The sequence below is a fragment of the Sinohyriopsis cumingii genome, chromosome 10 (genome assembly GCF_028554795.1).
Source record: "Sinohyriopsis cumingii isolate HCF-2022 chromosome 10, ASM2855479v2, whole genome shotgun sequence".
In the NCBI taxonomy this organism is placed as follows: Eukaryota; Metazoa; Mollusca; class Bivalvia; order Unionida; family Unionidae; genus Sinohyriopsis; species Sinohyriopsis cumingii.
In genome coordinates this window covers 102,109,955-102,125,079 of record NC_142970.1, presented here as the reverse complement: position 1 = coordinate 102,125,079, position 15,125 = coordinate 102,109,955, and the positions used below count along the sequence as shown (strand labels likewise).

Sequence of the window (15,125 nt, the reverse complement as noted above, 5' to 3'; positions counted from 1 at the left end):
CAAAAATATACTGACAAATTTTCATACGTCTCGTACTTTTTCAGCTTCAAATAGGATATTGCAACTTGCACAACATTCTCTCTTTCTAAACATACAAATAAATCAACATGCACAATTAACAAACAAATGCATTGTCCATTGAAAGAAAAATTTTATTAGTTCATTTTTCTTTTAAAGTCGTTCTTTTAACAGTCTCCTTATAATCAATATGAAGCAGTATTATAGCCCAACACAGTACATACATGCCAATACAAAAAGCCAAATAAATCTTTTCAACAAAATGGCAGTCAAATTACTGCCTTTCATAAAGTGTGTACTATCATCGGTTTCATTGTACTTCGTCCTAGAACAAATTTATCCAAATATCAAGGAGGATAATGATTCATCTTCTTTCTAATAAGTTAGATTTGAACTTTACGATCTATCTTTTATTGCAGCAAAGTTAAAAGCCAACAAAATCTGCAATGACCGGCTGACTTTGTAATCCAAATAACGCGTTATTCTCTGCAAGTTTACTGATTTCTTTGTTGTGAAAGAATGTCTTGGGTTATAATGTGTTCTCCAGATATCTTGTGGCGAATGAGGGCAGATTTTTTTAAAATTCTAAAACACTGTCAAGAAAGGATTATTCACTTTTGCAGTCTTCGCAATCACGCGATCATAAGTCACACCGGTAATCATAATGTATAGTCTAACACTGTATTATCGCGGGCTCTATATTATCGCGGCAAATGGGATTACTCAATTAATTTTGGACTCGCGCCGTCTGACAGTTGTTTACATATATAATGATGTAGCCAGTAAGGACGCAACTATCGTACAGCACAATATCCTCTAAAATGTCTATATTTGTTAAGTTTACAATGAAAAAGAATGAACATCACTTTTTTGTAAAGTGCATTAATTTACGTTTATCATCATATAGAAAATTCCAGTCGAACTTGATATACCATAACCGGCTTTGATTATGAATTATATTCAGTGTATTGTCTGATGTTTGATGAGTATAGGTCATATACTACTTGTGTCATACATGTCCTTACAAGGTTAAGGTTGCAATTTCATTGCATGGTAGCCAATATGGACCAAAATTAACAAAATGTTACTTATGATTATACTTCTCGGATATATATATAAGATTATACTAACATTTAAACATTATTGAAATCAGTAATATTTCAACGATAATATTACTAATAGTTGTTATATATTCACAATTCATTGCCCACATTGCATTTAAAATTCATATAAAGTTAAATAATAATTGCTTTTAATTTGTAATTTTGTTATTCATGAAATGACAGTTGAATTACATATGTCTGTTTGATTTTATTATTGGATCCTTCCGTTTATGTTGGAAATATTATGCCAGTACAAGCGGGGACATTTCTTTTCATATGTAAGTGGTATTTTATATTTATTGTAATACCTGCGTGCTACCATACGTAAGTTAGGCAAATACCGCGATAATATAGAGTTGTTCCCCCATGGTACGTTAATCTGGGTCAGTCACCATATGCTGTTATATTGACATTTACGAGCTTCGATTGACAAATATTTGTATAGGAACATAAAGAGGGAAAGTCATTGAAATTTTATAAATAATAAGTAAGCAACAATAGAAAAACAGTTTTAATAAGTACCGATAAGAACATTAAGTACCGCGATAATACAGCGTTCCAGGCTATGAATACCGTATTCCAGTCAAGGGCATTATTTTCTCCATTTTTTATTAAAGTTAGATCCACAGTTACTCTTTTGTGTTCTGCTTGTTTCATTTCATTCGCTAATGATTTTTTGTGCACGGAATTTTAATCTGGAGATCACTTTTCTAGTGCATCAAGCAATGAGATTAAACATCTAGATGACGGCTTGCTGAGCTAAATGGAAATCGCGTGAGAGCCTGCGAGATCAAGGGAAGCTACTCCGTCATAACATTGCCTATGCTAGTCTGTTCATTGTTTCGAATGTTCCCTGTGTTGCACTCTGCTATACGAATAGAGGAGCGCAAGGCAAGGAGCAAACAAAGCAGGGAACCAGCTATTGCCTATGCGCAAAGAAAATACGATACCATCATCGTCCAATGCATTGGATATTAAATAAATCCTGATCACATTCTGAAAATCCTTTGCGTCAAAAAAACGCACGGCAACAAAATATGTGCGTCAATTTTCTCCAGCGTGCGTCCCTGACGCGCAAATGTGCGTAAAGGGAAACACTGATGATGAATGAAGAGAGGAAACATACAAGCCAATTTAATTTAATTGATGAGCCCATTTTAAAATATATTTTGTCTTGTTTAGAATTAAGTAAGTCTTCAGCAGTCTTTACCCTTTAATACACATATGGGCTTGTTGTAGTGGAGAGCTATTAACACTTAAATTACTCGATAATTGTACTAAATTCCAATATTTATTACTATTCTCAACTATCTTATGTACACTTGGATTATGTTAAATAACAAAATGAATCATACCTTAATCTTTGTCTCAGACATGTTGTTACATTTTCATAAAAAAGATGAATAAGATATGTTTTGGAAATCAGTATTAATGAGGCTAGTTGCATAATTTATCTTTAAGCATGTTGCAGTACCTCCGTCAAAGATGATTTATATAGTGTTATGAGAAACAGTTTTTGTATATCGTTTCACTTAACTATATGGAATTTAACCTTTACAAGAATTTGAATGGCACAAAGAATATTCAACATATTGATTAACATTCGTGTTTTTAATATGTACCATTATAATTATATTGATGTTAATTTCGTTTTTCAAGACATCGATGTCTAAAGGTATTACGTTAGCTTTAGACACGTTTAACGTAAATGTTATTGATGTATGTAATATATTTAGACAGTCTATGAAGTAGTAAGGATATTTTAAGGAGTGCCTTAAGAACTGCCAAAGGTCGACTAGAAATCTTAACCAATTGTACGGTTTTAAAATGCATTGATTTAGAAAGTAATTTGCCATCCTACCCATAAGACGGCTCCATAGCACTATACATTCCTCTGCCCACCTTAAGGATATAATTTGTTTCCCCGTACAAGTTTTTCTAAGTCTCAAGCATGTTCTATCCAAGGTCTACATTATATTTGTTTATATCAAACAAATATTTACATGCTTCGATACCATAGTTGTGTGTTATATATTTGTGTAGAGTGAAACGACATCAAGTGCAACTAGGAATAGTTTTTCGGTTTATTTCGGTAAAGTGTTCAATTTTGTAATGAAATCTGAGGTGACTTTGACATATGAAGGTAATGATTTGCTTAAGGGTTCTAAACTATGATCACTATATTTTAGTATATTATTAAAATATAATCGATATATGTATGTAAGTTAATAATATATGATTCATGTAGAAATATTAGGCCTATCCGGCTACCCTAGGTGTTGGTGTTGTTTGTTTTATAATATACAAACACTTTATCCAATGACCACTTTTATGTTATGTATCATTTTTGTGAATTATTCCAATGTTTCGTTGAAGTTAATGAAAAATGATCGCCCTCAGTACAAATTAAATAACCACATATACAAACACTATTTGTAGGTGTGCGACGCTTTGAATTCGGTGCCAAGTATTATTGGTAAAAAGCGAGCTACAGGCTTCAGGACCACTTGCTGTAACACTGCATTGTGTAATAACGCCACCATCGGTTCTCATGGGACTCACTCGACTGGTGGTGCACCAGGTTGTATTAAATCGTTCGGTTGTGACATAACAGTTGTCAGTCTTCTTGTCCGACCCACACAAGTCTTATATATATTTTATCAAGCTTGAATAACGTTTATGTGTTGACCTCTGCAATTAGAAAAAATAGAGCGCATGATTTAGCTGAATACTTGCTCCAATAAGAATGCGAAATTATTAATCAATAAAGGAATGCATATCACATGTTACGTAAATTGTAGTTGTCATTCTCAGTGAGACACATGCTTTCTTTAGACGATATTAACATATGAAATTTTGTGGTGCAATCCTATATACGCATTTACCGATAAATGATTGACCCGAAACCAAAATAAAATTTAAAAAAGTTTAAATCTTCTGTTAAACAGCTAACTTACCTCTCCCGAGGCAACTTAATATATAATGTAACTTCAGTTAGATTATACCAAGATAAGTTAGTACTATTATTATTGTCGTCCTACTGTTTGGTCCAACACTATTTCAAATTTAATTATCATATGAGGGAAAACGACGTTTATTAAATCGAGATGCGGCTTTAAGTGGACTAAATTGTAAGATTTTACTGCCGAACCTTTAAAATATTTCAAATGAAAATATATTCATGATAAAGCTATACTGATTGTTATCTAAATATATTTAAGTGATGTTGATCGTTACTTAGACATATCTCTCTAAACAGTATCCACAAGGTGTTAAATGTGTGACTGATTCCGTTATATGTTGCATTAATCTTGATCATTCGTGTAACATCGTGAACACTTTCCATCGTCATGTCTTAAATACTGCTTAAGTTAGAGCTTTTCTAATATATGGACGTTACAAAAAAGTATTAATACTAATGAAACGTTGACAACCTCTCGGAAAACAATGTACCAAAGTAAGATAAAAATGTACAATGAAATGTATCATTGAAAAAGTGAGTTTTCAGTTAAATGCCATTTCTTTGGAAGATTTATTACCTTAAAATCACACTTGCAAATATTTAATAATCATTGATTACTTAATGGCCATAAAACAATCCTTGACTAAAATGCAATAATTAAGCAATGTCATTTTCGCCTCTTCATTGAAATAGTTAGTTAAGTAGCAAACTTTAACATTGTTAATAATATTTTGCAGGTGGAAAATAAGGACAATTGACGAAGATCCGCAGCTCTGTGAAAATCAGCCGTAAACTTCTGAATACATCGGAGAACATTTTAGCGTTTTGTAATGGTCAGCGCAGAAAAATATTACATTGTTTAAACCGAATCAAATTTACTGATTGAAATGTTATCAATTATACTATCTTTGTGAATAAAAACAATATTTGAAGTCAACAAATTACAGACTGTTTATTATTAGAATAAAGCCAATGAACTATGCGGCTTGGATTCAAAACAAGACGAATAAAATGAAACATATATTCTTCATAATACTGCAATCGAAACTGTCTTGTTAAAGAATATTGGCTGATTTTATGAGAATTTGCCTCTATTATCTTTTCACATAACTTGCTACATGTGCCATCCATTTATAACACTGATGATGTATTTAAAACTTTGCATACATACTCATTTTAGAGGTAGAAAATGTATGTAAATATTTGCCAATCTACAAACATTTTCCTTCCATGCAACATGTCAATGCGGGCAGCATATTAAGGATATTATTATATGCTAATTTTTTAATTCGTTAACTTTGCATTGTCAGAATTGTGCAATATTACCCGATACTTAACTCGCGCGAAAATACACATATTGCATTCACGTGCATAAATGAACTACTTTCTATTGTAAACAAACAATGGACGCAGACGCAAGCACTTGATATTTGTAAACCAGTCACGTACACTGGCGTAGTAGGCATTTTGCATTTTGGTTGCTTAAATTTGTTTCTTAATGAAGTAGAGCAGATGTTTCATGGACTGCCACATACCAACTATTTGGCACATAATATTTTGACACAATGTTTCGGATTAAGGCTAGCTAAGCAACGGACGCAAGAAATAGTCCTTACAAATAACTTAACTAGTGACAAGGCATATGCTGTTTTCTTTAGCTGGTGATACGAATGGCAAAACATTTACTTACACATTTACATCCTGAATTTCCACAAAATGTACTTTCTTAGTTCGACAAATTCGAATTACATGTGCCATGTCATAGGTTCTCAATTGTGATTAAATTGTACTGTAATTTCGATTATAAGTGCAATTACATCCTCCTTACTGCACTCAAAATGAAATAAGCATTAAATTCCATAGCGTCCTTTTGATAATTGCAATTGAAAAACTTCATATTTGTCTCACATTATGATTTCAAACATTCATGGACAGAAACAGAAACACATGTGCAGATGTCGTTACGCTTCTTCTTCGCTTCTTCAATCCGATGTATTTCATGTGTAATTGTCACATATAATTCCAGCCCATAATCAGATAAAATGGAAAGTTTATTGCAATGCGGATTCATTCACAATATCACTCCAAATATGAATTTTAAATAGACACGCCATTTTGTTTCGAAAGTTATGTCGAGCGCATGACTAAGTTCAAATTTATTTTGGGTGGAGTTGCGTGCCCAGTAATAATGTTGTAGTTGTGTAATGATGAATCTGCGCTGGTGTATTTAGTTAGGAATACGGCATCCATTCGGTTACTTTGTTTCTCTTAGTGTATTTTGCTAATATAACTAAGTATTAGGTAGAATAAGAAAATGATTATATAGTTAAAAGGTTACTATAGTTGCAAGGTCGTGCAGTATTTCCATTTGAAAAACTCGTTCATATTTTTCCATACAAACGCAGTAACCTATAATAATCATCATTATACTTTTTGTTCAGAAAATTAAGAAAGATACCAAAATTCCACCTCGTTTTGGTAATCTATCCCGTGAAATAATTGCTAGCTTTCCTTGCTTGGCACGCAAGCCATTCATTGTTTATACTGCACTACTCTCTTCAGTTCAATCAAAGTTCGTTTTAAAAACAATATTGATGTCAATCGAAGCTCAAAAAGAAGCTTTTTAACAATTACGAAAGGATTATGAATGTATACATGTATGCATTTATAATATTCTATATAATACGCAACTATACGACTTGTTAAGTTTAATTTATTATGATGTATTTTATAAAATGAGGGTAACCTTAGTGGTATTAAACTTTAGTTATATTTGTGTAACAGTGCAAATGTCTTCTGTTCATAGTTCCCAATAATAGTGGCTTTTGATAAGGCCTTTACTTTGTTCAGCCACCATATTTCGCCAATTTTTAATTAAAGTTTACCGCATTAATAGATGCATATAAATTAGGTGAAATGTCAAATGGATCAGTGATAACGCAGTCATAAGAAATGAATTATTTGGTACCTTTTTTCCATGTAATAAAACACGTTACAAAAATACAATTAATGTTTGTGCCGAAAGTAAAAGTTTCGACAACGACAAGAACTTTTCAACTTCTATATGGATTATTACGTAGATTTATAAATGTGCACATGCACGTTTTTGCGGTGGGTTTAACTTTCTATCTATCTATCAATCTCTCTCTCTCTCTCTCTCTCTCTCTCTCTCTCTCTCTCTCTCTCTCTATATATATATATATATATATATATATATATATATATATATATATATATATATATATATATATATATATATATATATATATGTCTGTCTGTTTGTCTGTCTATCTATATAACTATCTATCTATCTATCTATCTATCCATCAGTGAGAGAGACGAAGGTAATGTGTCACACTTGAAAAGACGTGCTCGATCAAATCGAAGACATGAGTAAACTTGAACCAGCACATTCTATTTTCGTACCTAAGGCGAAATAATCTACGCCAAGCCAAAGTCGACCAGTATCACCCAAAAAGATACCCACGTTTGAGAAATTGGAAAAACGCTCGTCTAGAAAATTAGAACCATGGTCTACACTTACACTTGTCATACGTAACGGTAGAGAAAGAAGAGGGTTTCATCACCGTATTACGGGATTCCTTGCTAACCACACTTAAACGACAATGTGAAGCCAGATAAGACGATCTCTTGAGACTCCATTTATCACGAAGGCTTGAAATCCGATCGATTTGAGTAACACGACAGAAAATGACACCCTCCAAAGTCATTGATAAGATTCGACACGCTCAATAGTGCCACAACAAATATGATCAATTAAAATAGCTACACTTTACGTAAGATGAATGTATACCGACAAGAACGACACGGGAGAACGGAAACGAGCATGGAAAACTATTCAAGATTTTACCGTGCCAAAATACAAAGAGTAACATAATCCCTGTTAGTTACAGCAATCTGGCCTATCCAATTAGACCACCTGAGGCATTCATGAAATGGCAAAAACGGCAAGACTTTAGGGCTCCACGCTACACATCCGTTGTTTTGATGCGACGATATCAAAGATGAAAATATAATCACGTCTATCATCACAAACAACATCTAAATGGTATAACCAGTATCACCGGATTCCTTGGATACATATATTAGATACATAGATATATACATATATACACATATATATCGATGAACATTTAATTTGTTGTTGTACATTTAAGTGACATATTATATAAATATTTTATATAAAGGATATTAACTAAAAAGTCTGATAACATAAGCTTTGATTTATAGGATTAAATGTCACCTTATGGACATTGAACATATACAACAAGCCGTATACGAAAACCTATACATAAACCTATCAACAAAACATATACGTAATGGAATAGCAACCAAGGGACACGTTTCCTTGTGACGAACGGGAAGAAGACAATTTCTAAAATTAGAGTGAAAACATCTTTAAATTATCAGATAGAGACATTGGATTAATATTTACATAGCAACGCTATTATGTACGTAGTATAGGACTAACTGTTGTGTAAAAACAAATGTTAAAAAAGCGTAAATTGGGAACTAAAGCTAGATTGCCCACTTGTGACACTGTAAAAACAATGACAATATATTCAAGAACATATCTGTGCTGTGATGAATGAAATTAAAATTGCATAAGCAATGATTATTAAAAGTTTCCAATGTGGTCGTATGTTCTTAAAAACACAGCTTAAGGTTATACACATACTTAAACTTGGAATCTTAATAATGCAATATGTAACTTGTATGATTGTTATGATTACTGTATGTGGCTACCACATTATTGTCTGGGAAGGACGGCCCGATTTAATTAAAGCTGGGCAACATACAATCTATAGAATTTTAAAGCATATCCGATGTCGTTTTGCGAGTCCGGCTATGCCTTGCCGCATCCCCTTTCTCGTCTGGAGCTGCCAATGAAATAAGATGGCTTGTATAAAATGGGTACGTTTTACCCATTCTACATGTAATTGTATGTCATCTGATTGGAATGTACCGATGGCCGATGGACGTCTTCATTAATACATCGGTCGGTCGATAACCTTGTTATGCAAGGCCGACCATACAAAAGCAATGGTGTCACCTATTTGAAGCCAATTAACTGTGACATTGGACCAGTTATAATGTGTCAAGGCGGTGACATAAGTGTTCTATATGTGGAGCCTAACCTTAAACGAACTCAGCCTTTATCGCCTTTGTATTTTATTTTTCAGAGCAAACTGGGATTATATAACTAAAACCAAGACTACATATTTCAAACGAAAACATAGTTGTTTGTATGTGTATTTAACAGGTTGGCTCATTTGTTTAATTATTTTTAAAAAGATTCAAACACTTATTTATAAATATGAACCTTTTTCTTATTTTTTGAAACCAACATATTTTTTAAACGTTCATATTTATTTTCTTAAATGTTTTCATTTCCCTATCTAATAGTTGGTTTACAAATGTTTATTTTTTATTTCTGAAACGTTCAGTCTTTCCGGATTTCTTTCAATCACCGCACACTTCTTTGTTTGATACGTCATTTTAGTGCTGCTTTATGTATCTGATATTTTAAAATTTATTCTTCGACAACGTTTTTGAGTTTCTGATTTCCACTGAGGTTTTTAGCGTTGTCCTTTTTAAGAAAATACTCAGTTCTCATGCATGTTCATACTTTCAGTCTGGGAAATGCTCATACAATATTCCAGATAGGTTTCAGTCTCCTTTACGAATCGTGCCAGTGTACGAAATTTAAATTTATCTGCAGAATTAGAGGCTTTAATAAATAGTTCCGGTGTCTTTCTAATATCTGCGAAACTAAGTATCTGCTTTGGAATTTAATATTGTTTTTATTCTATGTTATATAACAAAATTACTGGTTTTGATTGTGCCAACTAATGTTCGTATACTTATAGATATTTTGTAACCACTTTTAGTAAAAGGCCGTAATTTGTTAATAGTCATGTTGTATTAATAACGACGCAGATAATGTCCGTGAAAAATTAGGTAATGGAGCTTCTGTTTACTCTTGTGATACTTGTACGGGGTCGAAGGGACAATTGCTATATGATTTAGCTACAATGAATTTAATCCTATTTTATCGTCCGATAATTTTCACTTTGTATTCGTAGTCAATTTCTGAATCAAATGACAACTTTTGGAATATCTTCTAAACTGCCTGACACTTTATATAATACAAAATCTCTGAAATTATCACAGAACTGAGAATATATTTTGAAAAAGCCGCAATGCTGTTGCAATAAAGGAGGCTCAAAAGAATACTAAAATACAAAAAACGGAAACTGTTCGTAGCTGAAACTGAAAATAATCCAGAATAATGTGGAACAATTGCACTACCTAAATGAGAAAATGAAATTACGAAAGAAAAAAAACGACACGGAATGTGATAGTTGATAAAAGAATACTATGAACGTTTTATTAAAATCTTAGAGACTAAAAGTTAACGTTTGTGATAGGGAATGGATATGGTAATTTGCTTAACGTGGAAGGAATTGTTATGAAGTTATGAAATTACCTTGGCATTTATATATTTGTTTAAAAAGCTCACACTATTTTAATACATTGGTTTGCACTGAAGTCGTACTTCAATTACTGAAATGACCATGAATTAGCTCAACTAAAATGCATGAATTATTTAATAACCGACAAATACTAAACCGATTGGTCAGCAGATGGTAAACTTCAAAGCAGAACCAGGATTAAGCAGTGACAACGATCCAAAATATTATCTACAAAAATATGGTCTACTCTAAATAACATAAGAAAAGTAAGAATTTTCCATATAGTACAATAAGACATGAATTCAATAATCAATCAGAACTTAGGACATGCCATCTTATTGATCATGACCACCATTATCACTTCACAACTAATGATAAAGTTAGTGTCAGAACAGAGTGTACATTATATGATCACTAATTAATTTACATCCAGGAAGCCCGTCTAATGATATATATTCACATCAAAATTGAGAACCGATAAATTTAAAACGTGGATTTAATGCATTGTGTTATTTCAAACTGTGTTTTATTTTCTGATGTTTGACTGAATTGTATTATTTGTGATGTTAGCTTAAAGCGCACGATACTGATTCTTTCCATGTATTTGATAAATATTATTGTTGGTAGAGTTCAGTGCGCTCGAATGGGGAAATGTTCATCTTTTTATAGATCTTATTTTTGGTACAGCAAAAGAATTAATTATTTAGATATAGCCGTGGAATTATATAGTTAGGTACAGCTTAAGAAATATATATTTAGGTACAGCTTAAGAAACATATACTCGATCAACATTACACGAATTTAGTCGAGTGAAGGCATGACTGAAATAAATCATCTTAAAATGTCATGACAATTAATGTTGCTTGTTTAGTGTGGACTATAACATATCATTTTACACTTATTTTAAAACAGCAGTCTTTCCGGATTGGACTGAAATAAAAATGAAATCTGTAATCCGTTTAGCCATCCTACGCAATAGCAAAGAGACAGAGTTCACTGACAGTAAGTTACCTATTTTACCTCACGCCAGCGATGCATCTTTCTGATTAATACAATACGGGTATTCACAGATAACTATATCTTTTGGCATATCGTTGAACTTGATGATTTACCTGAACAATGAATTAGCACATTTATAACTGTTTTGCACGTATTATAATACGACAGAGTCCATATCTGACCAGGCAATTCATTTATTTTTTTTCAGAGTTACATCCAGTCCCAGACGTGTATCAAAATCGTCAGCTACATTTGAAAAGAAAATGAAAATGTATGGTCATTACTCAAATATATTCTTAACGAAAAAGGTGTAAATCCAACTTAATATAGATATAAATCATACACTATTTATTCAATGCAATTTATAAGTAATTATCTGTCTGAAACGAAAATTATAATGCTAGGAATATACGGATTGTCCTATCGACTAATTGACTGAAAAACAGGCAAAAAGAATATGTCGAAAAAATAAAGAAACTGCATGTAAATCTTATCAACTGCGTACGTTCCGCTTTCTGTGTCTCGTATTCTCTTCTCATAATTACACCTTATTCTGATCTATCATATTCATTAACTTCCAAGAGATAATATAATAATCTTTATCATAGAGATGGTTTTTTCCAACTATTAGAAATGTTGCAAGCAGTGAAAATCGTATTGGAACGCGTTCAGTTTGCGTCTACGTCAAAAATAAATTTGACACTCTGCATGATATTTTCTAATCTTACTCGTACTTGAGATGTTGGTAGTGTTAATCTTTTCCACTTCAAATTTTATGTGACATGGATTCAAATATTATATGATATGGATTATGTTTTATGCTAAAGAAAAGCTTAATTATGTTATGTATATTTGATTTACTTGTATCTGATTTAATATATATTTATTTAAATTTAATTGTTTGTCAGTTTTGTTTATTTTTTTATTTTATTACATGATATTGTAATGTAAATTTATTCACTATAGATGATAATTTTTCCAGAAAATAGTTTGACCTTGACTGTTAGTTTATAAACACCAGGTGTTGATCTAACTCTTGACCTTGTTTTTTGTTATATAAAATTCAGTTATCAGAAAAGAGAGCGATAATTCTTGTTTCTCCAAGGAACTGTAGACTTCAACACTACATATTGCAACATATGTCATCGTCTTCCATCTTGGATTCTTCGTCGGGATTCGAACATGAAATTAGTCGAACATTTTATTATTAGGACCACTAAAATATTATTCTTGGATTATTTTTGGATTTGATTCTATAAAACCATACGTTCATATTTTTTTGTCATGTTTACAGAATTTATCCAGGGAAATACATTATTGTATTTTTCAAAGCTTGTGTTTTAACTCTTTCTTGTGTTACTGTTTGTTCGAGACTACACAAGTGACATAATAATGGATGAACGTTCACATTTATTATTTATCTTGAACAAAGCTAAATGTACAAACCCCTGCATATAACAATTTAAGCTGGTACAAATAAGATGTATGCATTCCATTGACTTGCGTTCACTTATCTTAATAAGGCATTCACCAGACTCAATAGTTAGCACTAGCTGCATTGATGAATAAGTTCCTCCTGTCTTCTTTACAGATATTGAACGAAAATGTCCTGCAAAGAAATGATCTCATATAGTGGTGATAATTAAAATATTAAAACCGCTATTGAGATAAATATTTTACTGCATGAATATTGCAGAAACAAAAGAACAGCACGATAACAAATAAAATAATAATAATAATAATAATAATAATATTAATAACAATACTAATAAAAACGTAACCGGAGGAGAAGGAAGCGATGACGAAAACGAAGACGAAGAAGAAGACAATGTGCGTTTTTATGTGCCGGTTCTCAATGTATTAGGAAAAAACCTACTATATTACATCATTACACTTTATCACATACAACAACGTGATTATCGTTATTCTGTACATGTTAATAATACCCTCATAAATCGCCCTCTTTCAACATGTTTTGATTACTTTGTCTTATAAACTTCAGCCGGCCGTATCCGTACATTTGTTCGCAAGCACTATGACCGTGTTATAGCTTCGCTCTCATCACATATTAAGAACAATCTTATGTATAAAAAAAAACACACGCACAAAAATAGACTATGAATTACGGTTATAAGATCTTCAGGTCTTGCAACGAACCAGGGTATTTGATATTTATAGGTTACTGCTTTTGTATGGGAAAATATGAACGAGTTTCTTGGATGGAATACTGCACGACCTTAAGAGTGCAGTAAATCTATCAGAAAAAACGAGTCCATATTTTCTCATACAAATGCAGTAACCTTTTTATTATATGCTCATTTTCTTAGTCTACCTAAGGCTTAATTATATAAACAAAAAGACTACAAGAAACAACGTAAATGCATGTATGTCGTATTCCAAACTAAATACACAAGCACATATTCATCATTACAAAACAACAATATTATTAATGCACACATAACTCCTCCTATATACATTTGAACTTGTCGCGCGCTAGACATAAGTTTCGAAAGGAAATGGCGTTTTTGTATACTTAAAATTGAAATTTTGAGTCATATTGTGTATGAATGCGCACTGCAACAAGTTTCCCATTTGATCTGGAATGAATAGATTTTGGTATTTTAGTCGATTCTACGAAATTTCGTGATTATGGACTGGATTCATTTGTGCAAATTGTACATGAAATACATCGGATTAACGCAGCGCGGGAGAACCGTGTTTACATCTGTAAGTGCGTTTGTTCTGTCATTGACTAAATGAAATCATAATGTTGAAAAAATATGAAGTGTTTCAATTGCAATTATCAAAAAGACGCCATTGAATTTAATGTTTATTTCATTTTGAGTGCAGTAAGGATGATGTAATTGCACTTGGATTATAGTCGAGATTACAGTACAATTTCGAAATGTGTAATCAAGCTTGAAAACTCATGACATGGCTCATGTAATTCGGATTTGCAGAACGAAGAAAGTACATTTTGAGGAAATTCAGAATGTAAAACTGTAAGTATAGTTTTTACCATTCTTATTACCAGCATGAGGACACAGTTCATGCCTTTATAACTTGCATGTTATTTGTAGGTACCGATCAATTTTATTAAATCTGGCGCTCTATCGCCAAAATAAGAAACACTGTATCAAAAAGTTAACGCGGAATGTAGCAAATCAACTGATATGTGGCAGGCCACGAAATATCTGCTTTAGTTCATTCAGAAACAAATGTATCAATCAAAACGTAACGCGTCTGCTACACGAGAGTACATGATTTGTTTACAATGTTGTTCCTAATACACTATTGGGCACACGTGTCCTGCGCATGAATGCAATATCAAGGTGTGCAGTATCGTAATATACTGAACGATTCAGACAATGTAAAGTTAACCGAGAAAACATAAGCATATAATAATTGTAATTACGTCTCGATTTATAGCATTGCTAGATTTTAGTGATTATCAGGAGTCGGTGTTGGGAAGACTTTTCTCAAACCCAGTAATTAGCCAACTTTTAAACGTAGACGTCATTATGTACAGTGTTCATCAGACTTTAT

General features: G+C 32.3%; 1 protein-coding gene across 1 annotated transcript in view; it reads left to right on the top strand.

Moving 5' to 3' along the window:
• Positions 1-4,977, top strand: part of LOC149790734 (scavenger receptor cysteine-rich domain-containing protein DMBT1-like) — a 47,704-nt gene extending 42,727 nt beyond the window's left edge. Inside the window, exons 15-16 of the mRNA XM_089972789.1 lie at positions 3,561-3,702; positions 4,821-4,977. Of these exons, the coding sequence (XP_089828915.1) occupies positions 3,561-3,702; positions 4,821-4,831 (153 nt within the window). The 3' untranslated portion in view covers positions 4,832-4,977. The remainder of the gene's footprint in view (positions 1-3,560; positions 3,703-4,820) is intronic.
• The last annotated feature ends 10,148 nt before the right edge of the window (positions 4,978-15,125 follow it).